The following is a 26379-nucleotide window of genomic DNA, read 5'->3' as shown; positions in this document are numbered from 1 at the left end:
TTTTTTTTCCAAACAACTGGCTAGGTTAACATAGTAAATTATTTTCAGCATTAATAGTCAAAGTACCCGATTGAAAAATTTTCCTCCATAAGTCACGCAAAGATTTTCCCCCCTTAAAAGTATAGAAAATCTTTGATTTCATTTTAAATTGTTATCAATAGTATGGTTATTCAGAATTGCATAGCAAAAATTTGTAGTCACCGTGGAAGTATTAGTCTATGGAGTGTGTGTCTGTTCTGAAGTTGAAGTCAACTGGTAAGCAATTCGATAGCAAAACATATCGCAGCTGTATAAAGGCTTACATTATATAAATTTATTAAATAGCTTGAAAAGAACTCACTAGGAATAATCGTGAAGATGCCATCATGTTGTGAATATTGTTAAACAAACACATCTGCAAGAAATTAGTGTTAAACTTAAATTATAACCAAAAAATTGTTTTGCTATGCACATGGGTAAGAGCCTCGAGGGGTCTTTCTCAATTTGCCTTTAAGTGTTAAGGGGCCCGCCTACCCGGGCACACATACGGTGTGCAGAGCTTCAGGAAAAACAACGGGATTTCAAAACTACTCAAGATATCCGAGTGGGGCCTATTTACGAATAGCATTTAAGAGTTCGCTGAGGCCCGAAAAGTACTTTTAATTTCAGATTAAGTTTTTAAACTGTATTTTTAGAAGCGTTAAAATGCCTAAAACGCGTGTGTTCAGATTAATTTTTAGGCATACAACAATCAGTACAGACTCTTGAAAGCACTTAAGGGGCTTGCATAACACCTTTACCTTCATTTCTCCGCCATATAATGTTACGGTCACCACTCAAATTTCACAGTTATCCTGTGACGACGACACGAATGCGCGCCAGTTCAGAGCCTCGCGCTTAGAGGCTATACCGCGCTAGAACCACCAGCCAGCGTCGCGCTTATCGTCCCGCCTCACTAACACACATACACCCCTGACGAGGCGGGCCCCTTAACATGGCAAAGATTGTAGATACCAACTTCCTTAATTCTACTCCCACGGTAGTCACAGTATATAATAATTTCGTTCAAGGAGCGGAGGTAAAAATGTTTGAAGTATATAACGCCAAAACTAGGACACGTTTTATTTATTCAGGCCTATAAACTGTTCTCGGCTCGACGTGAAGTTATGGGTCATTCTGTACTATCACTCTTTCTCATTCTGTATATATGTCATACAAAACAACTTTTTTTTTTAAGTTTCCCTCCCGTATCGAGTTTCACGTCGTTTCAACATCCCGCTCTTCCGAGCCTCCTGACCGCCGTGCTTGCTCGAAATAGTGGCCGTCGACAGAGTTGTGTGTGTTTGCCCCATCTCAGAAAGAGCTTCCCGGCGGCGTGAAACGTGCGCGACGACAAAGAAGCGAAGATAGCGGCAGGCAAGGGTGAAGATAGGGCACAGGCAAGAGATGAAAGGGCATCGGCACCACCGCCATTCCAAAGAGTTGGAGCTGCTTCAGAAACACGAGCGGTAAAAAAAAAAAGACACGTGTTTGAATTCCAACACCGCTACCACGCGTTACTCACGTGCTTTGTGAAATGTTACCGGCATTACTCACGCTGTACTTTTTTTAAGGAACAGAAATATTCATTAAAATTACATATATTTGTAAATTTGTACATTTACATGACAACTGTATCACTACAAAATAAGTGTTCTCTTACCCGAGAATTTATGCTTTGCGTTCTCCCCGTACCTCCAATAGATAAAATTTATTTGTAAACCGTTTTCCATATTAACAGCGCACATTTATAAGCATAACAAAACCATATAAAGTCCAATTACTGAATATTCGATTATCTTTTCTAAGCTTAAAAAAAAACTTGAATGAAACATCAAAAATAATATAAAATAATGCGCCAATTTTCCTAATAAATTCTCAGTATTATCACGTAAAGCGTAATACATATAGTAAATAATAACCATAGCAATGTGTTGTACAAAGTTACAATATAATTCTTGAAGTATGTATTCCAAATTATTTCTTGGCAAATGATTTTCAAAGCATTTTTTTTTTTTTTGCAATATTACAGAATTTATTTTCTGTGCACGTGATTTATTCATGTGCTTATTGGAATGCTACCAGCATTACTCAGCTGTAAACATACTCGTGATAATTTAGAGTTCGATTAATTACGTGGTTAGCCCTAGCAGTTTTTAAACAGCAATAACTGCTAGTTGAGAATATACCTAGGATCAGCTTGTCATTAAATTAAACTTGATCATAAATATTTTTAACATTAAATCAAACTAAGTGACAAAACATGGTTTTAGCTGCAAGTGCGGGTGGCAACTTCAAGCAGTCTAAGAGTTCCGAAATCACCATCAATGTATCGCTGCTGATAGCCACCATCTTCCTGATGTGATATTCAGAACTTGATAAAAAAAAATGGGTATGTATACTGATCCCAATAAAATAAACCTCATTTCTGTAATTTATTCCTTTTTTGTATAGCCTTTCCAAACCGATACACACATTTTGCCCCATTCTGTATATAATGGTGCTAGTGAGGCGGGATGATAAGCGCGACGCTCGCTCGTGCTTTTAGCACGGTGTCGCATTTGAACTGTCTCGGTATTCTCGTCGTACATTCAACTGTGAAACATGAGTGGTGACCGTAACTTTAGATAGCATAGAAATGAATAAATATAGTTTAAAAAACTAAAGAAACATGCTTTTAAAGATTATCAAACTAAAAAGGAAAAAAATAATTTTAAAATTTAATTTATGACAATAGTATATAAGCAATACTAGTATAAATGAGAAAAAAGCTTGAGGCGCTTTGTGCCATATTTTTTGTATATTAAGCGCCCCATGCTTTTTTCTCATTTATACTAGTATTGCTTATATACTATTGTCATAAATTAAATTTTAAAATTATTTTTTCCTTTTTAGTTTGATTATCTTTAAAAGCATGTTTCTTTAGTTTTTTAAACTATATTTATTTTTAACTTTTTAGTTTGATATTCTTTAAAAGCATGTTTTTTTTGTTTTTTAAACTATATTTATGTATAATTATCATAGGGAAATGAGTTACCGACACTACCTATTACCATCTGAGATAACTATTTGGAGTTGCAACGTCACAAAGAAATAGTAAAGTCTCTCCGAAACATTTACAGTTAGATGTATGGATATAATCTTAGAATTTACCGGAAAAAAAAAATATTTTTTTTTTCGGCGTGGCCGGGAGTAGAACCCACGATCGCTGAATCCGAAAGCTGACTCCACAGAAATCGCGCGCCTTAGACCACTCTGCTAACGAACGTAATGAAATTGGTGGGACACTTTACAGTGATGGGCCACTCACTCTTAGTCGAAAGAGTTACAGACGGACAGACAAACAACATACAGGTGAAGCTAATATAAAGCATGTAACATGTAACATGTAAAAATAGTTAAGCAAGCTGAAAGGCTAGCAGAGAGGAAGGAACAATTGAAACTGGTAAAAGTATGTGCTTTGCAAGAAAAGAAAACTTAGTCGAAAGAGTTACAGACGGACAGACAGAGTTACAGACGGACAGACAAACATACAGGTGAAGCTAATATAAAGCATGTAAAATAAAGGTGTAATGCAAGTCTCTTTAAGTGCTTACAAGAAGCTGAACCAGTCGTTTCACGCCTAAAAATTACTGTGAAAAAACGCCTTTTAGCCATTTTAACTAGTCTAAAAATACTGTTTATAACTTAATCGGAAATCAAAAGCACATTTTGGCCAGCAGAGAATTCTGAAGTGCTTTTCGTAAACAGACACCACTCAAATATCTCGCTTAGTTTTGAAATCGCGATATTTTTCCAGAAGCTCTGCGCACCGTGTGTTAGTACATGTAGGCAGGGTCCTCAACTCAAATATTTTTCATCAAAGCTTATTTTTTTCCAAACATCCATTTTCCGATTACGAATTAATATAGTGTCACTAGCTTCAACTATGAAACAAAAAAAAACTCTTAATGAGAATTGTCACGTCCAATCTGAATAATAAATTCCGGCTAAGGACTGATAGATTATTCCGACCTACGGCCGACATTCTCACGTTCCCCTCCCACATATGCGCCCTATTGTGGTAGGGTGGGTGTAACATTCCAGTTCGATTTATTTACATTGCAGAGCATAATTTAAACAGAAGTGTTAGGGATCGCTCGGTCTTGTTTGATCGGGAAGGTGTTGGCAGCGGCTGGGGCCAGCCAAGGACTGTTGTTGCCTGGACGCAGCGAGCGAACCAGCTGCGTCTCGCGGGTCGTACATCCGCGGCCCCGGGGCGCTCGTGGCGGCGGTCCCGAGCAACTGTACGCTGACCTCTTTGGAAACAGGTTGGCATGGTCCATCCGCGCTGTTGGGTACCTCTGCAGGGATATCGGCAGAGAACTTTGGGTGGACGCATGCGCGTGATCCGGGGGTGGCAAGGGGTTACAGTTGCCGCTCACTACAGAGAACTTTAGCAATTATTTTGGAATTGTACTGAAAATAGTCAGAAAAAGCTTTAAAAAAACCAACAATTTAATACTAGACAATTTAAATTTTCTCCAGGGGAGGACATCCTCACCCCCCCCCCCCCCCCCCTGACACGTGGGGACATTACACAGCCTCCAGACCCCCGGTATGCCTTGCCAACCCAGTTTAAAAAAGCTAAAATTACGCCTCTGAGTGGACGTTCAGATGAATAATTAGGATTCCCCGAGTGTTTTTTTTTTTTAACTTAGGCGAGGTTACTCGAGACGTATAAACTCAACTTATTGTAAAGAAACCAATACTGGAAAGAAAAATAATCTAAAATTTACATTTACAAAGGTTTTAGTAATTTTACATTTCTGTCATGTAAATTAGAATACCTAGACCATATTTCTAGAAAACCAAACATGTGCGCTACAAACGTCGTTAAAAAAATTACACGAATGTATAAATGTTATTACAACACGTAACATGTTAGGTATTAAATTTGGATACATTGATGAAATTACATATAAATCGAGGGTTAAATTAATCGGTGGCCTGCATTTTGGTCTGTAAACTGTAGCTGTATATATACTTCATTCATTGTAAAATTATATTATGTGGGTCAAAGTAAATTTACAAGCACAAATTAACCACACAAAAAATGTAATCTGCGATTTATTGTGACGAACCTCCAAATAATTTACATTGGGTTGCAAAGGCTGTATTATAATTACTTAATAATTTATTAGTGTGCAAGATGGACGTACGGTTAAGGCGCTAGATTAACTATCTATCATGGGTTGTATAGTTTGCTAATTAACTCAGATTTTAAGAAGTGTTTATTTTTAAAATCAAAACTTTTAACATTTAAATTATCTCTAACAGCTATAAACTAATATATATATATTTATTCGAAGTAGTTCAAACTGGCATATCCATTGGTAATGTAAATTTACTCAACGATGCAGTAAATTAAAATGTAACCGATAATTGTTTATAGTATACATACGAATGCATATGTAAATTTACACATCACAGAAAAAAAACACCAACAGCTACAACACTTGAGCACCAGAGTAAGAATACAACAACACATGTAGGTGTAAAATTACACTGAAATATCCACCGACTCCGCTGCCACATATACATTTTGAGGAGGCTATGTAACGATAACATTTTCACCTAAGCACTATTAGTTTTATTTTTAGCATATTGCTACGAACCGAACAGCCAAACAAGTTCACGTTCACGTTAAAAAGCGTGCGAAAGTTTACAAAAATTAAATTATGCGGAAGTGTTGAAACAACTATGAACACAGTTCAATAAAAAGGAATCACAATTTGTTTGTTGGGAAGCTGCTGATAAAAAAAAGAAGAGACAAGGTAAAGAGTACATACAACACAACATTTCTAGAGATAGTCGCGGTAGCATGACGTCATCGTGCCGTCGGAGGCGTGGGACGCTCAGTTATTTGTTGTTAAAACCAGTTCGAAAATGATTATAGGTAATCGCTTGGATGCGCACAGCAATCTGTTCGGGCAATGGGTCGTTTATTAACGATGTATGCATATTACATCCAGACGTATCATTACTTGCAGTTTGAAAATTTTGAGGGGCTTTATCGTGATGTTTTGTTTGGAAAGAAAATTTTAATATGGGCCTGGACAGCTTTTTTTACTTTAAATTTTCGATGCTGCCATTGTCACATATTAAATGGCTAAATACGGTAGTCTACACTGAAAAAAACACATGTATGTATTTACTTCCGTTTTCAATAAAAACGCAGGCCAACAAAAAAATATTTGTAAAAACTTTTTTAACAAATACATTGAATTATTATACATTTAATGGGTGATGAAACCGTATATAATATCATTTTTTTTGTATTACACACAGTTCTCTCAGAATCTGAATGGATTATATTTTAAAATGGAGAAAATTGGATACATAAAAAAACATGAAACTTAAACTGAAATTTTATTTCAATTGTGCTAGAATTTCACCACTTCGATACAAATATTAAACGTGCTTATTTTTAGTATTTATTTTCCCCTTTGTCTGTAAAGTTTCTTATATAGATTTATCCCCGATGCGATGTATTTTGTTGTTCTCGATTAAGTGACCAACAGTGATCACCCAACAGATTGATATTCCACTGTCCTTGGTACCGTTTCTCCGTCACCTTTCTGTCCTGATGGAACCGTTAGCCCTGCTCTTCATTCACATCGTTCAAGTTTTCTGGGAAAAAAGTCGGTTGTGCAAGAAGTGAACTTAAAGGCTCATTAAATATCCCAGATTTTTGAACTTGTCCATCTATCATTATAGCTACAATAAGCTTATAGTTTGGGTCTTTCACATTGTCAAAAAACTAAGTCACAACTTGCTTAAATGATATCTAAGCCTCGTGTACCATTGTAGTCACCCTAGCTTCAAAGTTGGAATCGAACATCATTTTACAAAAACCCCTTCTTTCTGTTTGGTTGCTGATAAATGGGGGAATCTTCCACACAAATATTTCAAACATTCACCATATTTAGGCAAGGCTTTTAAAAACTGTTTAATTAAGCCTAACTTTATGTGTAGATGTTGTAGAAGAAGCACTTTTTGATCAACTAAAGTTTTATGCAAAACGTTCTTCTCACCAGATGTTTTTGGGCACATGTCAATCCCTTACTCTGCTGTCTTACTCACATATAAAACATGGAAACTTTGTGAATCCCTTTTGTTGACCAAGGATCATGTAAACAACTTTCAAATCTCCACATAGTATCCAATCGTGAGTTGGATAGTTAATATTCTCTACAATCATGTCAAGATTGTCTAAGTTTCCTTCTTATGGACTGAATTAGCAACATTCAGTGAGGCATAAGTATTTCCATAGTGTAAAATAAATTATTTTAAAATAATTTTTGATGAGTATATAAATAGCCTACAATATTCCTTTTTGTACTCAATACAAAATTCATTTGACTACCAATATCATTGCAATAAACCAGTTCTCTTCCTGCTTGACAAACTGAGAAAACTGTTGATCTCTTGTTATGTTTTTCTTTCAGCCTAGAGCCAAGCAATTCTGCTTTTTCCTTTGTCAAACACAAATCTCGACATTATTTAACTAAGCTTGTGTAAACAACTGTGACTATAAATTTTCTGGAGAACATTGGAACTCATCATCACCCGGTCCACTTTCATCAGAACCGGGTTCACTGGACTGTAAAACGTCATCAGTAGACTGAGGTGGCTCAGGGACAAGAAGTCCCGGTCCATGTTCTACCGGCTGAATAGCTGAATGAAGATTAGGGTAGACAATTACTTTCTTATTTTTGGTGTTATACCCAGAAATATACACTGTGCAAAGATAATCCTTTGAATTATTTTCTCGCTCCCTCCATACAATGGGTAATGCAAATATAAAAGCTTTCTTTCCTTTTTAGACCATTTCCTAAGATCCTCCACACAAATATTAACATACCATGTGAGGAGTCCAACATTTGTCTTGATAAGCGATTTTTACACCAAAATATGCAAAGCATAATATTTTTACAAAGCCATTAATGTTTCTTTGATGTTTTTGAGCTACAAACTCACCATATATACAAAAAAAGTGTAAGGACCATTTTTACACCCCGTTTTAGCCATACTTAGAGCAAATGAGCCAAACTCTGAACACAGATGTCCTATTTTCCAGAACTGCCAAACTAATAAATTTTTATTTTAATGTGTTTATAAATGTAATAAAATGCCCACATTATATAAAAATTAACTGTTCATGTTTTGAATTTTAAAATATGATAAATTTCTGGGCGATACGACTTATTATATTATTATTTTCGGACTCAGAACACCCAAAATCGTAAGGATTAGGTAAAATTGTTGAAAAAAGTTTTGGTGAAATTTCTACGTAAATATAAATTACAATTACTATGTTTTTTTTTTTTTAGTTTACCAAATATGATGTCCATTTTAGTATACAAATTTAGCACAAATGTAAATTTATTTTACTGAAATTTTTAGTGAATTAATGAGTAAGTATAATTGATCTGCTTTCATTTTTTTTTTTTTGTAGTTTAAGCCGGTTAATCAACGTTGTTATTTTATCACTATTAAATGATTAAGTGCACTTATTTAGAACTGACTGAGCTGGTGGAGTATCGTTATCACGACCTACTGATCGTATTTAAAACAACTTCTCGGACAAACGCTGTAAGTTATTTACACTGGATGTCACAGAAAACCCCAAGAATGGACAATATATATAAAAACACAAATACGTGGAGACAAGATAGAACCAGCTGTTAAATGCCTAGACAGTAACAGATAAATCCTTGTAAGAAATTTAGTTAGAAAAACGAACACAGAGACAATAATAACGAAAACTTGCGCAACACTTTACATACATTATATTATACTGAGTGAATATATGTTGTAAATATTAGAAACAGAACAAATGCACGGTAGGTATCGTGCTAGGGCCCCCGCGCTCTATCAGCCCAGCTCCCAGTTCGGATTGCTCAACCCGAACCAACAGTTTGAGGTCCTGTGCACACACGATCTGTCCAGGTGCTCAGTTCGGACCGAACAGTACGAACTGAATTTGGACTGAACTGAATCATTTTAAGGTATTGTGGTTTCTATTGCTAATAGGTGTATAATTTCACCGTATAATGTGGGATATACTTTGGATGTTGGAGTTGCAGTTGTACTTTCAGATGGAAAAAGAAAATATAGCAATGCAACCAAAAGGCATAAACAAAGATGTCTGAGACGACACTGAGCTGATGGAGTGTTTGGGCTGAGAGTTTGGACTGGCGAGACGCTGTTCCCACACACGGCAGTTCGGACTGGGTGCTCTCGAGCCCACGGTCCGATTTGATGGGAAGCCATCAGTTCGTCAGCTCAAGTTTTTCAAGCGGGGTCTGTTAATAAAACAAATTTTGAAATTTGTTTATGGCTTGAAACGCGTGTTTTCTAAGTATTTTACTGGCCTGAAACAACAGATACGGATCATTGAAAGTACGTAAGGGACTTGCAGCTCCGATTCATCAGTTCGTACTGATCGCATGTGGCGGTCTTTAGGATTGCAGTTTCAGCCTTTAAATGATAGTAGTGACGAGAAAGAGGGGAAGAGGTGGAGCCGGGGCAGCGGGTGACGGCGGTCGAACCAGCGGCGCCGAGGGCACAATGGCCGCAGCTTCGCCGAGCCGGCAGGTGGGCGTGGGCGCGCGCTGACGAGACGTTTGTTTCGCCGGAAGCACGCCTCGGCTGCTTCCACGGAAGTTGCGGCCCCGCCGAGGCCTCCACTCGGCGACGATGTGATACACTTCCCCGAAGCAACACAAGCTCCAAAAGTACGAGGACGCTAAGGCCTACGCTGAATCACGCTTCACGCGTCTCTTCACCTCTACGCACCAGACACCGAACTGGCGGCCGTAACGTGCCCCGCCTACCCGGGCACGCATTCTGTGTGTACAGCTATAGGGAAAACCACGCTATCTGAAAACTGCTCAAGTTTTTCAAATTGCGTCAGTTAACGAAAAGCATTTAAAAAATTCGTTTAATGGCTAAAACGCGTGTTTTCTAAGTATTCTATTGGCCTAAAACAACAGATACGGATCCTTGGAAGTACCTTTATCTTAATTTCTTCGCCATATAATGTTATGGTTACCGCTCAAATCTCATAGTTGCCGTATGCCCGGCGAACAGACTGCGCGCCAGGTCGAGAGCCTTGCTCTTAGAGGCGATACCGCGCTGGAAGTACTAGTAAGCGTCGCACTTAACATTCCGTCTCACTAATACAGATACATCCCTGACTAGATGGGCCCCTTCGGTGGTGATCCTATAAATTTAAGGTGGAATATTAAAGAAAAACTGTTCCTATTGCAACTGTTCCGTTTTTGTCGACAAACGGTATCCGCCTGTGCTGTAATATAATTTTGTTTTGACTAATTCCTTCCGAAGAATTTTCTGGGATGTCTATCTTTTAACTTTCGACATCGGCTGATTTTGGATTGTTGGCTCTGTGTTTGCATATTCATATTTTTTTGTTCGTTATTGGGGTTGCTAATGACATACAGTGTAGCCAGCAACGGCGTATGTCCAAAAAAATTTGCCACTTACAATGCTGTGTTTAGAATTTTTTTTCATACATATAAACGTCCGTAAAAGCACCCGTCTTAGCCTTTTTCACTGTACAAACAGACGAAACCATAAAACGAAATTTGTATAGTCAAGTGGAGTGGCTCCTAAATGCTATTCGTAGAGACCTGCAAAATTCGCGGATTTATTCGGTGATAGGGTAGAAATCAAACACACATATCTCTTAGATAATTTTGCTATTGGCTTACTGTTCATCTGGACGAATCTCAACCAGCTATAAACCCTCAACCAAAGAAGGATCGAATGACAGACAAACCAGCTGAGACGACTTACAAGTCGGCAACCAATGAACTTGCGTTATTTGCCTGAGTGTACAGGGGTATGTGCAGTATACCCTGAAGGTAATCGAAACCGCGAATTTTGCAGGTCTCTAGCTATTCGTTATCAGAAGCGGTCTGTAAGTTGTACGTTAATACCTGGAGCTCTGCAAGACGTTCGGAGGCCCAACCAGACCACCGTAAGGACGGCTTGTATACACAGGAGCTGAGGAGGCCAAAGACAAGGGTCTTTAGTTACGTGCAGGCAGGCGTTTTCAATTTAGACTGTCGCCAAATAAAGGCGCGGATTTTGCTGGTCCCGTGTTGTAAGCTATCTTGGCCACTACAGTGTCTTTTTTTTTGTAAGTGGAAAAGAAATATTCAAGTAAATTTATTGATATTAGTAATTAAGTACACTTACATAAAAACAACGGTATCACTACAAAATAGTGCCCGAAGTACTAATGGGTTCAGATTCTTACTGGGGAATTTTATGCTTGGTTTTGTCCCAGTACCTCCAATAGCTAAAGTTATTTGTGAACCGTTGCCTTAATATACATCCATTTTTAATTGCGCACATTAATAAGCACAATGAAACAAAAATCTAATTGTTGAGTAATCGATTATCTTTTCCATTACTAAATAAACTATGTTGAATGAAACATCAATTAAAATATATTATTATACACCAATGTTCGTAAGAAATTCTAATATCTCAAAAAAGTATTTAATGTATGCAAAAATAACCATAGCTATATGTTGTACAAAGTTACAGTATATTTTTTGTACTATTACAAACTATTTCTTGGCAACTGGTACCGAAAGAAATCTTTTGTAAAAGTAGGTACAGAAAATATTTTTTTCTGTGTAAGGAAGACCATTTCGCGCCTCTCTCATGAACGTTAGATCAACTGTGACCTATAATGGTAGACCTTACAAAAATAATAGTTCTGTTAAATATTTTACTTTACTTAATATATAATTACATATGTAATTAATTGTTGTCTAACGAGGTCAAAACTTTTGGCTCAGATTTTGGTGGGTCAAGGCTAACTGGGTTCGATTTCCAGACGGGTCGGGTATTTTTCCATTTGCAGAAAAAAAAATTTCCCTGTGTTCAGGCCTTTGTACCCTCCTTTCAATTCCATACAACGGAAGGCAATTACCAACCACCGCAGAATAGACTCGTATAGTAGGCCCGTCACGCCATAGTCATCCTCTGTGGTGATGGCTAAGAAATATAACAATAGCGTGTCTCATCCTTAGTTCGCAGTGTGCATTTACTCTCTGTCCAATGCATGGACATAGCGCTGTCCTTGTTTCGATGTGCTATCTTGCCCGATATAAGCCTTAGAGCACAAATGTATAAGACACAACTCTGTAATATATGAATTCTTAATGTATCTGAAAATTTGCAGCTATTTAGTAAAGGAAAATTTGGAATAAGAAATTTTGGAAACATTTTTTTTTTGTTTTACACCATCACTACTATCATCCGATAATGTTAAATGTTTACTTCTAAGATGTCGTAAATAAAAACGCCATCTTGATTTCAACTATTATTGTTAGCAATTTGTTTTGTACTTTTTAATATTAAAAAAATTTGGTTATATTTGAGCATAACACAAAATAGAATTACTTACAATTAATAGTGACCAATTGTTACAAATAGTTTCTACTTTAAAATAATATACAAATAGCGTTAAGCATAGCATTTTTTTTTAGCTTTTGGTATGACTACAACTGTATACTGTAGTAATACCATCAACAGATACTATATTAATTTCCTGCAAAAATTAACGAATTGTATAACTAAAAAAAATTTTGAAAATTGTAATAGTTAACACGCCGGGTAGTATCAATCTGGCAACAGTGGGCGCCATTTATATTTGTACTGCAAACTAAGCGTGAAACATACTATAGCCTCCCAGTATATCATCCCAACATCATCATCGATTCTACCGCTCGGATGTCCTATCTTCGCGCGGGCATTGCTTGACATAACTAGCTACTTGTCTCAAATGGCTTACAAGCAAACAAGAAATAATTTGATACTATTGAACCGTTAGTAGTTTAGATAAATTCCGTGAACGTTACCACGGCATCAAGTTGTCAACTGCATAATTTTCACTTCTTAACCAAAGTTTAAATGGTTCAATTATGTATGTGTCTATATGTATACACATTTTAAAATAATTCTCAGATCATCGTTAGAAACCTGCAGAATTAGATTTATTATACAAACCATGGAATAATCTGCGTCCTCAGGGAATGTGTAATGACAGATGGTACTAAAATGTGTAACCATTTGCAATCTATTTTGTCGTTGAATAAAAACGCATAGTATGTGTAGGATGTAAATGGTAGGAGGGCCACGATAATGGTACGAGTGCTATGACAATGGTACGAGTTCAATGATAATGGCATTAGTGCTTTGATAATGGTATGAGTACCGTGATCGTGGTACGGATGCCATGATAATGGTACAAGTGATAAGATAATGGTACGAGTGTTTGATAATGGTACGAGTGGAGTGACAATGGTACGAGTGTCGTGATAATGGTACGAGTGCCGCGACGATGGCACGAGTGTAGTGACAATGGTACAAGTGTCGTGATAAAGGTACGAGTGTAGTGAGAATGGTACGAGTGTCGTGATAACGGTACAAGTGCCGTGATGGTTGTACGACCGTAGTGACAATGGTGAGTGTCGTGATAATGGTACGAGTGTCGTGATAAAGGTACGAGTGTAGTGATAATGGTATGAGTGTTGTGATAACGGTACAAGTGCCGTGATGGTTGTACGACCGTAGTGACAATAGTGAGTGTCGTGAAAATGGTACGAGTGCCGTGATGATGGTACGAGTGTCGTGAGTGATAATGGTAAGAGTGTCGTGATAAAGGTACGAGGGTAGTGACAATGGTACGAGTGTCATGATAATGGTACGAGTGCCGTGATGATGGTACGCCAATCAACACTGTCCCAAGCACTGCACGCTTGTCACGAGCTAAGCTACCTGGTGCTGCGCCCGCGCACCGCAGGAAGATAACTCGCGCTGCAGACAGACCACTATCGCGCGGTGCAGGAAGAGATAAGAGCGCGGCCGGAAAGCAAGTGAGTCAACAATGCAGTCGCTGTATGTCATGAGTGTTCGCGAGCTACCTTTTCATTTCTTCACCGCTCATTTTATCACTCGCACATGCGAGAACGAAAGCCGGAGCTTCCTGAGTTCTGCATATGTAATATCATTTATGTATGTTTAAAAATATTTTATAATTAAACGAGTCGTTAAATAATATTCTCATTAAATACTAACGTAACTAAAAATACTTTATCATACCTTTAATTTTACCAATCCACCTTTTCTCTAGTCCAAATTTAGAATTCGATTCGTAGAAGAGTGCATCCAATCCGAATATAGGAGTCGTCACGAATAACATTATATATAAGAAAAAACACAGAAATGTTAGTTTCTAACCGAAATGAAACTGTAAATATTTAATTTTAAAATTTAAAAAATATATATATTTTTATTTTAAGAAAACAATTTATCAGAAATGTTCCTTGAAATGTTAACAAACTTTTTAAAAGCACTGTAACTGGTCACAAATATAAACATATATTTAATAGTTTCTATTAAAGATAAATAATGCAGTCCTTGTCAACTACACAAGTGCTAGTGTTTAAATTTATGAATTCATCTTCCCCAAAAATTTTTCTTACGATATTTTTACTTGGAATATCAAATCATTGAATTGCTAAAAATCTGATGGTATTGGAGGATTCGGACTATAAAATGTAACCTATTTTTTCTAACACTGGGATATACCAAGTTTAAACGTGAGGTTGCTAAATACATTGTTCAATGTCGGCAATGATTCCACAACCACTTCCGCTTATGTGTATGTATAAGGTTTGGAACCACTTTTATATCTGACTAGCTGACCCGGCAGACTTGGTACTGCCTAATTAAATTGCAATAAAGTCCTGTCAAAATGATTTGTAATGTGACATTTTTTTGTTCCTACATATTTTATAGTCGGGGCAAAAAATTCTCCTGAACAGAACCGTCACCCTGGTGATAGGGTGTTGTGAATAAGAAATATAATTAAATGAAATATATAAATAAAAAGATAAATAAAAAAATAAGTAATCTATTTATTGTTATTCATGTGAAACATAATAATTTTTATTTTCATTGTAGAGCATGATTAGATCGGTAATTAGCTTGGTTTGTAGCATTTCGGGTTCTTCTACCTAAATTGATTCGTCTAATAGGAGGCATATATATATATATATATATATATATATATATATATTATAGATTATTTTGTCACATGCAATAATTAGCGATCATAGGTAAATAAACACTGCACAAAACACTATATAGGTAAGAATTTGTTTCGTGTATAAGTTGACAAAAGCAAACTCATTATGTTAGGTAACCTAAAATCTAAGAAAAAAAACACTGACATTGACAGTTTGTTGTTGTTTCAACTTTTTTTTTAAATTTGATATGACTTTGAGTCAAATCCTTCAAGCCGTATTTAAAATAGGGAAATGAAATAATAAAAAATTAAACTTATGAAATACTTTTGGTAACGCTGGTTTTGTTTAACTGATGTAATGACTTGAAAACTGATGCATTTTAAAGTAAAACAAATGAAATAATATCGCGAAGCCGACCAAATTGAACTATTCGATTTCGGTTTTCTTTTTTTTAATCTTTGCTCCAACGCACACTATTTTGATAGATATGATTGAACTTTGTACAGAGGTAATAAAGTGCAAATTGACTCTTTGACGTTAGGAACATACCTACATTGTTTAAACAACAATGAGTGCTCGTTTTAGTTAGAAAACGTTTGTATGGGAAAAAGAAAAGGGCTGGTTTTAGGGTTTTTCCGGCAATTATTCGAATTTTTCTCGCCGTAAAAACCATCTTTGAACTTCAACGAACATTTAAAAAAAAAAAAAAAATTGGCCAAATTGGTCCAGGCGTTGTTGAGTTATGCGCTTACCAACACATTTTGCGATTCATTTTTATATTATAGATGTACTTCTGTTTTACGTTATTTTAATTTTTAATGTTATTAACCTTTATTTATTAACGTTCCTTACTAATGCAAATATACAGATTTTATTTCCTAAGCTATCAGTTTGGATTAGTTTTAGTATTATAAGTTTATGAAGTATGAATTTTGTTTAGTTGTGTAGTACTAGGGTTAAGTGCAAGAGAAAGTTAAAATCCTTAAAATCCTTAATTTCGCTATGAGGAAATAAACAATACGTTCTAACGAGAAAGCACAAGCTACTAGAAATCCACGCAAACACAAGGGTGGCCAAACTGAGGGAGGTATCGGCCGTCGCCTGCAGCAAGAACTTCCCTGCAGCCACGACGGGCGGGCGCGCACAGCAGGAGTCAGGCTGGTCTGACGGGGGTTCGAACCAGCAGTGCTCCGGGACGGGACTTCATCGCCTCGCCGTCAATATTCATATACAATTACAGATATCTGTAAATTTGTGCATTAACATGAAAACAACGATATCACTAAAAAATAGTGTTCGCAGTAGCACTAGGTTCGGATTCTTAACAGGGCATTTATGCTCTGCGTTGTCCCAGTGAGTACCTCCAATAGTCAAATTTATTTGTAAAACTTTCCTTGGATAGCTTTCCAGTATTACCTATCTGCGCACATTTATAAGCATAATAAAGAGAAATAACGTCAAATTATTGAATATCCGATTATCTTGTACATGGATTCAAAAAAGCTTGAATATTAGATCAATTAAAATATAAAATTATGCGCGTTATCGCGAAAATCTTATTTCATAAGAGCAAACATAACCATAGAAAAGTGTTGCGCAAAGTAACAATATATTTCTTGTGGCATTACAAACTATTTCTTGAGATCTGGTTCCGAAATAATTTTTTGTTGTAAGTACAGACAAATATTTTCTCTTCCCAGACAAAAATTTTGAACCAAGAATACTCTAAAAAATCTTACTAAAAATAATTCCAACTACCTAGTTTATTATATTATTGAAATTCCATTGAAACAATTCGCAGAAATGGCCGCCACATTTCTCAATTTTAATAGATTTGAGTACCGACTTGAATTTCGTACTGTTATCTATAACAATCATAGATAAATATAGAAAATCTTAAGAAATTACTTAATTAGTTTTATATATTTATCAATAACCATAATTTATATTTCTGTAAAAAAAATACCTTTCTATATGGAAACGCACGTCTCTAACTAATTATTGGTCGCCCTATGACTATTTCACACCAAAATTAAAAGACTTTTATTTTTGAAAACAAGTCGGAGCAGTCATGTCCTCTCGTCCAGCTGATTTTTCAACTTTCATTGGTCAAAACACAAATTAGTTGCAACGAATGACGCATTAATGACCTTAAAATACAGTTCTCTGTTTAACGGCGTACGTAGTATATGATAACTTAACTCATCGCGCTACAAGCCTCGTTTGTGAAACTGAAGGGGATGATTGTAAATATTAAAAATTAAGGTGACACTGTAGATTCAGTTTATTTTATTTTTTCCAGTGATGCTCGAAAATATTTCCTGAAATTGAAAACTGTTCTTTTTCTTGCAAAAAAAAATAATTGAAAACTACAAAAGTTTGTACAACGTGTGAAGCACACATGAGCTCAGAAGTTCCTAATTATAATCGCCCACCCTTCATAGATAATATTCTGTGTGGTTAAAAAACTTCAAATTATAATTAATTAATTTTTTTTGGTCTAAAGTTTTATCACAGGTTAATTCAATACTTAGACATATTTATTAAGAATTAAAAGTAAACTACTTATATTTAAATATTTCTTTTCTGTTTTTAAACACTTATGTTCATGTAAATATCTTATAATATAAAATGTTAGGACACATCACACAAACAACCAAAACAAAGTAGTCAATTAAGTATTTTTATATTTACTAAGATACATTATAATAACGAAAGAAGCGAATGTGACGCGACCAATGGTGTAACATCGTAACACGCGATCGCTGACTGGTTCGTCATTTCTGACGAACGTGACGTTTACGAAGAACGTCTTACGTCCAGCAATAAAGTGCAAGTATTCCTCTGAAAATCCCCGAAGTTAGTCGCACAAGGAAACTAATATGGCACGTTTTTCCTGGACAGATTTGAAAAGGATGATGATAAGGGGAAGACGAGGGGATGACGCTACGACGGCCAGACGTCAGCAGGCCATAAGCTTCCAGGACCAGTTACAACGAGACAGACGCATGATGCGTCGCCTTCGCTCCAGACACGCATCAGGGTCCCATTAGTGTACGAGGTGGATATACGCCTGCTCGGCGTACGTGACACTTGTCTCTGTCTGCGAACATCACGCCACTATCGAGGCCCCTCCCCCTCCCTCCTTATCCAACTTAACACATTTTATTTGGGAGCACTTAAGTGATTTTTGAAATCCTAAAAATCATCACTTACACTGTAATATTTTATTTGTAAACGAAACAGAAACATTCACGTAAAATTACAGCTATTTTTACATTGTAAATTATCATGAAAACAACTGTATCACTACAAAATAGTGTTCGCATTAATACTGGGTTCGGATTCTCAACCGGGAATTTATGCTCTTTGTTGTCCCAGTCCCTCCAATAGTTAAAGCTATTTTTAAACTGTCCTCTGAATACCTTTCCACTATTAACTGTGCAAATTAATAAGCATATTAAAACAAAAAAATGTACAATTATTTTATTTTCCATTACTTTTCCATACTTAAAAAATATATGCTTGAAGCAAACATAAATTAAAATTTAAAATATGAGCCAATTTTTTTGTAATACCCAGTATTTTCTTGAAAAACGTATTTAATGAATGCAAATAATAACCATAGTCATGTGTTGCAGAAAATTTACAATACATATCTTGTAGTATTAAAACTATTTCTAGGCAATTGGTTACCAAAGGAAACTTTTGTAAAAGAACAAAAATGATTTTCTGTGTATGTGATTATGTCCTAATATGTGTTAAAAGAGAAGGATACTCTCTAATTTTGCATATTCAGTGGCAATAAACTGAGCTGTTCATTTTAGGCTGTTTAATATCTGGCTCTAGACATTGTCCCATCTTGCCCCTTCATGACTACGCCTGTGCCTGCTTATAAATAATGGTAAATGTACGGACTTTTTTTAAGGACGCATGCACATTAAAAACGTGGAGTTCTTTGGTGTTCCATAGAACTGGATCTTCGTAAAAACTACATCGTATTCCGATTTCAGAGTTCTGCGTTGCAAGTGTTTTTTTTTCCTGTAACCTGAAAACATTTTTGACGGTTTTATTAACATTCGAAAAATGATTCTTGCAAGTTCATATTTAAAAAAAGTTATTTATAAGTGCTCACATATTTACGAGCATTCCTCCGCTTAGTTACATTAAAATGACCCCATATTTCCTCACATTATACTGAGTGGACTAGGATCAGCAAGAATGAACGATACACTTATATTTAGCTTTTGATTGGCGCCTTCTGCCTTGGAACCAGTGGAACACCTATTACCTATATCGCTCTAACAGTTAGACCCGGAAACGACAGTCCGCACTTTACAGTAGAAATGATTGAACTGTCAGAGAGGTCTTGGAGACCTCTTCTCCCTGATAGAAACCCTTGCTAGATCAGAGCAGCCCCCTAATGGCCAGTTGCACCTTTCTGTTCTTCGTTCCGCGAACCAACGATCTAACCCAAGAACACAACTGCCAACGTCCAGGAACATACATCAGTCCTCAGTAATGACACATTCACGTAATGACACGCGTAAAACGAACGCGGTATTAAGTTCCATCCCGAATACTACACTTCATAAAATACTTTACCTTTAATCCTATAGAGTAAGGATCCAATTCATCTTTAAATAATTAGAAAAAATACACAGGTTAGCAAACCACTTACCTAGTTTTTACAAAGCTAAAATAAGTTGCAGACTTATATTTATATTAAACGTTTGATAAGACAATATAATTTACCTTCTTATTACAGAAGCGAAATGTATCGTATTTATTGAGACGTGCCGATAATTTTCCTGCTTCCGTAATAAACAGATAACATTACATGATTCCTTAACTCGACATCTATATCAGTAATAATTACGGCAGCACTGCAAAAATGATCTTTGAATCATTACCGATGGGCCTACACATGCTGGGAATACACGTCCTTCGCTTGCGTGAACCGACGTTTATAGCAGTGTCGAAGAAATGTCGGTGCATTTCTATTGGTGGGCTGGATCGATAGTAGTATTGTAAAAAACATAGTTCATGCTGTTACCACAAGATAGCAGCTAATGCGACCGCTGCCTCACATACGTATTTATAATAACAACTAAAAAAAATTGTTTTTAACAGTTGTTACAAAAAGAAGTAGTTCAAAAAACGAATAGGTTGTTTGGACTGGAAAGTTATTTTGATGAAATAAAGAGTTTTATTAAATCATTTAACTAAAATAACGAACGTTTTAAACACACAAAACATGGTTAGACTATTTCTCGTGAGAAGTATCTCAACCCTAGAAAACGGCAGCATTTTTCATTAATGCATTATTAAACATCTGATATTTTGTAAATTATTCTTTCAAATTTATTTGTCTGCTCACGCTGCATCGGTCCGAGATCATTGTCCATGAACCACCCCGAGTTCATGTCGAAGGTCTCAATGATCTTCGCTCAGCGCTCACAACACCATGGTGAAATATAAAATGTGATCGAGCCAGGATCAAACCAGTTTGTGAAACGAGATCACGTTTAAACTTTAATGGTGCAACTGACCTAAGCCCGGTCAGTAGGCTGTGGAGACTAAAATTACTCCCAGAGAGATAGAGCGACGAGCCACTCACGATAGACGGGCACTGAATCAACTTAATAATATCTGGGTTAGCCGGTATACCGCCAGATCAGTCGAGAAAGAAAAATTAAACAGAAAAAAAAGGTACGTTATATGATCCTAAACCGTAATTTTAACTTTACAAGCAAATTTTTTTTAATAAAATGGTATTATCAGAATACTCGGACCAATTAAGAAGAAGTGATAATGAGCAGAATCTAACAGCCGAATGCTGACTGGGCCAGAAGAATAGGAAGTAGGTCCAGGGCGTAGTTTATTAACTTATTACATTCACGCAATTAACACCGAATGAAAAATTGCATCCACACCGCTCATGCATGACACGTGAAATAAGAAGCTAAGGTAAGGTTTGTCAGTGTGCAGTTATTCACAGAGAGGCTAGACTAGACCTAAAAGGGTGTACAATTGGACTCAAGTCAAACAACAATAAGTTATTTTTGTACATAAAGATCACATTAGCCCGCTTTGCGAGAAATTCAGCCATTTTAATGACAATTATAAACACACTCTTCAATTTGCATCACCTAAATCTAGTTCCGTTCACAGCTAGTACGATGTTAAATAGTAAATTACTTTACTACAGTGAAATATCTATAGTTCAGCACATTCTGTAATCCGGCACTAATCCAACAGCTTGGGTTCAGATAATTTCGGATGCATTCCGGTTGTTGACCTTGGTCACTGTAAGCGTTTTTAATTCATTCAGAGGTTATCGGTACCGTCTGCTTTTCTTTATTGTACAGCGTTTGCTGTTTTCTATGTTTTCTAGCGGGTTAAATTTCACATCTATTATGATCAAAACTGGTGTTCCCGTTAAAAATTAATCGACGTTCCATAATCTGGCAATAACGCTAGTACGGCATGACCCTCGTCCCGAAAGTGCCGGATTAAAGACCTTTCACTGCACGAGAAAATAAAGTTGGTTCACTAAGCAATGTATGCAAAATGACCTATTTCGAAGCATTTCGAGTCGATGTCGAAAAGGTGCGCGAGCACTTTGTGAAAATGTCTCGTAGTTGAGCGATGAACCAAAGGCCCAGCTAGTAACTTTCTAATGATACACAGTAAAAAAATGATTACTTAATCGTCGCGTACTACTTATCCATTCTGTCTTCGATCGCCGCGTCTATCATCACGCAGTCCGCGATAGAGAGATAATTCAAACAGACTTCTTTCAGTAACTCTTTGCATTAGCGACATGAAGTAAAATCATTCATTACTAGTACTGGCGCCCGCCTAGTCAGGGGTGTATCTGTGTTAGTGAGGCGGGATGATAAGTGCGACGCTCGCTGGTGCTTCTAGGGAGGTGTCGCCTCTAAGCTCAAGGCTGTGATCCAGCATGCAGTCTTATCGTCGTGCATAGGACAACTATGACATTTGAGTGGTAACAATAACATTTTATGGCGGAGAAATGGAGATGAAAGTGTATTGCAAGTCCCTTGTGTGCTTTAAAGAATATTAGGGGCATATATATATATATATGGAAGCAGAACTACTCATCCGCCCTCAGCGTATTTTTAATAAGTTTCGTAAACAGACCCCACTCGGATATACTGAGCAGTTTTCAAAATGCGAGGTTTCTTCTGAAGCTCTTCACACCGCATGGGTGCTGAGTGAGCGGGGCTCTCAATGCCAAACACATCCGCTCATCCTACGGGACGAACACAAACCAATTAAAAAAAATAATAATTCACTGGAAGATAACATTAGTCGTTAAAATAAAATAAATAAATAAATAAAACGGGAGACAATTAATGAGAGTGGTTGATAATGCAAAGTTAATTAACCAAAGCAGAATATTTCGAGAACTAGGCACAGTCACTTGCTAACTACTGCGCCGTGATATTCTTAGCTTGAAAAGCTAGAATTTTCGGCTGTAAAGAACAGAGTGATACTTTGTATGTCTCCTGCTTGTGCTTTTCTTTTAGGCGAATCTTCAGCCGAGAGCTACCCTACGTCTTGAGATACGACACGCCTGGGATAAGTGACGTCCCCATAATAGTGATGTATATCCCAGCATCTCTCCCTAGTGCTAATAGAAATCGGGATGGGTTCTTGCGTGGGGGAGGGGGGATGGAGAAAATAAACAATACACAACGTCGAAACTTTTAATGATGGCTCCACTGGGAAGTAATTTGAGCTGTCTGAACGTTCAAAATAAACTGGAGCCCGAAGACAAGGAGAATGGTGGATGGCGTATGAAGAAATCTCCAGAGGCGAAAAGAAGGAAAAAAGAAGAGAAACTGCACCTCGCTACACGATGTTGTAGAGCAAAATAAATGTCTCTATATCTCCTGTGTTGCGTGCAATATTGACCTACACATGTATCATTTATGTGTAAGCGAAATGCGGTGAAAAGTATATAATGAATTGAAACCTTTCACGTTGATTAATTGTATGTAAGTGATTGCTCTTTATTCATTAATGCTTACTTTTTGTATTGAATCTCATGTACCTATGCAACTATCATACTGGGGATGTTCTGTTGGTTTCAAAACGTCATCAAAACGATGTAGTCTATTCCATTAACGATTACATTAAAAAAAAAAATTATGCGAGTCATTAACACGTCAGTCCATACAAATAATTCCATTAAATAACATGAAGTAAGTTCTTTGTTTACCTTTGAACTAGGCTAGCAAAACATTGACCAGTGTTTGTCTCAGGAATGAAGAACGAAGATTAAGTTGTAAAATAAAAATGTAGATTCGTTATCAGTCAGTTAACTTACGAGAGAACACATTTAAAAGGTTTCTGAAATAAAAATTGTCTATATTGAATGATGTATGGTAACACTTGAAAATGTTAAAAAATATACTAGAGTGTAAAAATCGAGTTTAATTAGTTATAAGTGCATATCTTACATGATTGTAAAACTCGTAAAACATACATTTTTCCCAAAATTTAAGTGTTCTCAACAGTTGGCAGCGTTTAAATGGTATTGTGATGGACGAACGGAGGCACAGGGATATTGCTATTTCGGCCTAAACAAATGCATGAATAAAAGAAAAAAAAACTTTAAACCACATCACCGTCATTAACTCGTGCATTACATTACACAGAGTATAATGCTCTCGGCAAGGAAACATTCCGATAAGAGAAGATAAGATAGTACAAGATGTTATCTAATTGTTGTTGCCTAGCTAGACAGCTGAGTTGGAATAGTCAGTATTGAGGTACATTTCAGGCTTAAATAAAAGAGTTTTACATCCAAGTAACTTTCATACCTGTGGATGCCTACTATCGGTAAATTAAATTATTGGCATACCTTTATTAGATGGAGGGTAACTATTTCATAATCTAGCATTTTGACATATACGTAAATTACGGACTACGATACGTAAACACGATTACGTATAATGTATAAATCAGTCTACATTTCGTTTGGTTCTTAACCTAGCTTAAAAAAATTATCAATAATAATCATAAATAGAGCAATATTAGTAAACATACGAGCATGCCTACACAGCCTAATAAATTATATATTGCAAACGTGATGTCATCGTTGTATTACTGAAAGTTTTATACTTCAGATATCCTCAAAGCAAAATTACCAAAATTAAAAAGTAACAGTTTAAAAAGGGTTTCCAAAAAAAAAACTTCAATTTATTAACTCTTAAATACGATGAGCACGCTAGCAATGATCAATTCTTAAGTTACAGATCAATTATCTCATTTGGTAACGACAATGTTGTTTGCCATGCTTGCAATAATTTAACATTCAATTCTTCATGTGTTTACTGCCAACTCTCAGCTACTGCTGAGAGTAATGATTTGTAGCGCACAATAAAACATGAGGTAACCGCATCTAAGCGCCTTATATAAACTAACAGCATCAAGCAATTTGTTATAATTTGGACAGCTCTTCAGTATCCACGCTTATACCTCGCTACCATGCGGATGGAACGCCAGGCCGGTAACTGACATCAAAATAACCTGCCTAATTCTTAATTTATTTCTCCAAATCAGCATCAGGCAGGTTAACAGACCATTGTAGTGTTTGTGAAATAAAATTTTAGGAAAATTATTACCGTTTACTCATATTGAAAAGTCTCATTTTCAATTTCCTTTTTAGGAAGCAAAGGCCAGATAAAACTATTTCTGCTAGGGTATTTAACACATTACACGTTTAACAAATTCCTAGTTTCAATTGTTTTGAAGACTTAAGTCATATTCGGGCTGCGCGTTGGTAACATATTTATCATAACATTTCTAGGCTGCCTGGTAAAAAGAGTGTAATTATTTTTTTCTTCTCTGGATTGTAAAATTATGACTTATTCTCTTAAAACCCGATGATACTGTTTCAGGACGGTTTACTGCTGACTTACAAAGACCACATGAGCAAGGTCTTAATGTTCGCAAATCGTTAATTTAATTCCTCTTTGGCTAGCAGCCCAGCATTTACACCGAACAGACTCGTTCCACGCCTAGGGATGCGGTACCTTGTGTCGGGGGGCGGTGCTCGGGGGCGGCGGGGGGCCACGCGCGGCCGGACGGCGGGGGCGGCTGCGCCCCCGGTCAAGGGCACGGCGTCGGGGGCCGGAGACGACGCGCGCCTGCGCAGCGGCCGGGGGGCGGCGCACGGGCTGACGGCTCGGCGGCGGTTGCCCGCCCCCGCGAGCTGGTTCTTCGCGAACCTCGGCGAGGGCCGGGGGGCGGAGGAGGACGCCGCCCCCGGGTGCGGGTCAACGCCCAGCCTCGGCGTCGAGCAGCGGGACGCCAGGCACTGCTTCTCCGCCGAGGAAGACGGCGACGCCTTGCGGCCGTTCTTCAGCTTGCACATGAAGGCCACCAGCTTCTCGAGCACTCCCTTCCGCTTGCCCATAGCCGCCGCGGCGGCTGGCGGGCGCGGCGCCGACACACATCCACCCGCGACCGACTGCCGAGGACACAGTGCAGCGTCAGCCCCGCGCAGGCTCGCCAACCTGCACGGTGACACGCGCGCGCGCCAACCCAACAAAACTGAAATATAAACCGTCGCCTCCGCGAGGAGACTCCGTTAGCTTGACCGTCCTATCCCCCGGGGGACCGCGTTGTTGTCGACCCCTTCTCTTCAGCCTCCACGCCGAGATAGGGCGAACAGTGAGAGGTGGGGAAAAATCATCTCCCTGACAAGCAAGCCATCCAGCGCGCCGACTAAACCGATATGCCCGCTTGACTGAGTGACACGTGATTTCCCCTTCCCCACTCCTCTTTGGAACTAGACGTCTCCCTTCCCCTCCTCTTCAACACTAGCCGAGAGTTCTTTACGCGCCGTGCCTTCCATTATCTCCTGCTCTCTCGCTACCGTTTTACCCCTCCTCCTCCCACACTTTTTTCTCCTTTCAGACAACACTTCCCCTTCCCTCTTCAGATAGAACCTAAAATTATCCCCCCCTCCTATTCCTCGCGGACCACTCACCCCTCCCCCCTCCACCTACATCATGCACGCTCGCGTAACTCTCGCTTTGTCTCTTCCCCGCGCGATTAATCTCGCTCCGTCTCGCTCACCTATTATTCTCGGCGACACGCCGGTTCCATTTTTTTGTTTAGCCCCCGTCCCCTCCACCCACATCTAACTCTTTAAACAACCCTCGCCTCGTGCAAGACTTTTGTGTGTACACTGCTTCGCTGTCAC

General features: G+C 37.6%; 1 protein-coding gene across 2 annotated transcripts in view; it reads right to left on the bottom strand.

The window, feature by feature from the left end:
- Window positions 1-25905, bottom strand: part of LOC134534701 (protein sprint) — a 731313-nt gene extending 705408 nt beyond the window's left edge. For both annotated transcript variants that reach the window (XM_063373173.1, XM_063373175.1), the window contains exon 1: window positions 25205-25905. In XM_063373173.1, the coding sequence (XP_063229243.1) occupies window positions 25205-25587 (383 nt within the window). In that variant the 5' untranslated portion in view covers window positions 25588-25905. The remainder of the gene's footprint in view (window positions 1-25204) is intronic.
- Between the last annotated feature and the right edge of the window lie 474 nt (window positions 25906-26379).

The sequence above is a fragment of the Bacillus rossius genome, chromosome 8, assembly GCF_032445375.1.
Source record: "Bacillus rossius redtenbacheri isolate Brsri chromosome 8, Brsri_v3, whole genome shotgun sequence".
NCBI classification, from domain to species: Eukaryota; Metazoa; Arthropoda; class Insecta; order Phasmatodea; family Bacillidae; genus Bacillus; species Bacillus rossius.
The sequence above is the reverse complement of the archived record's forward strand: the minus strand, read 5'-3'. Positions and strand labels throughout refer to the sequence as shown.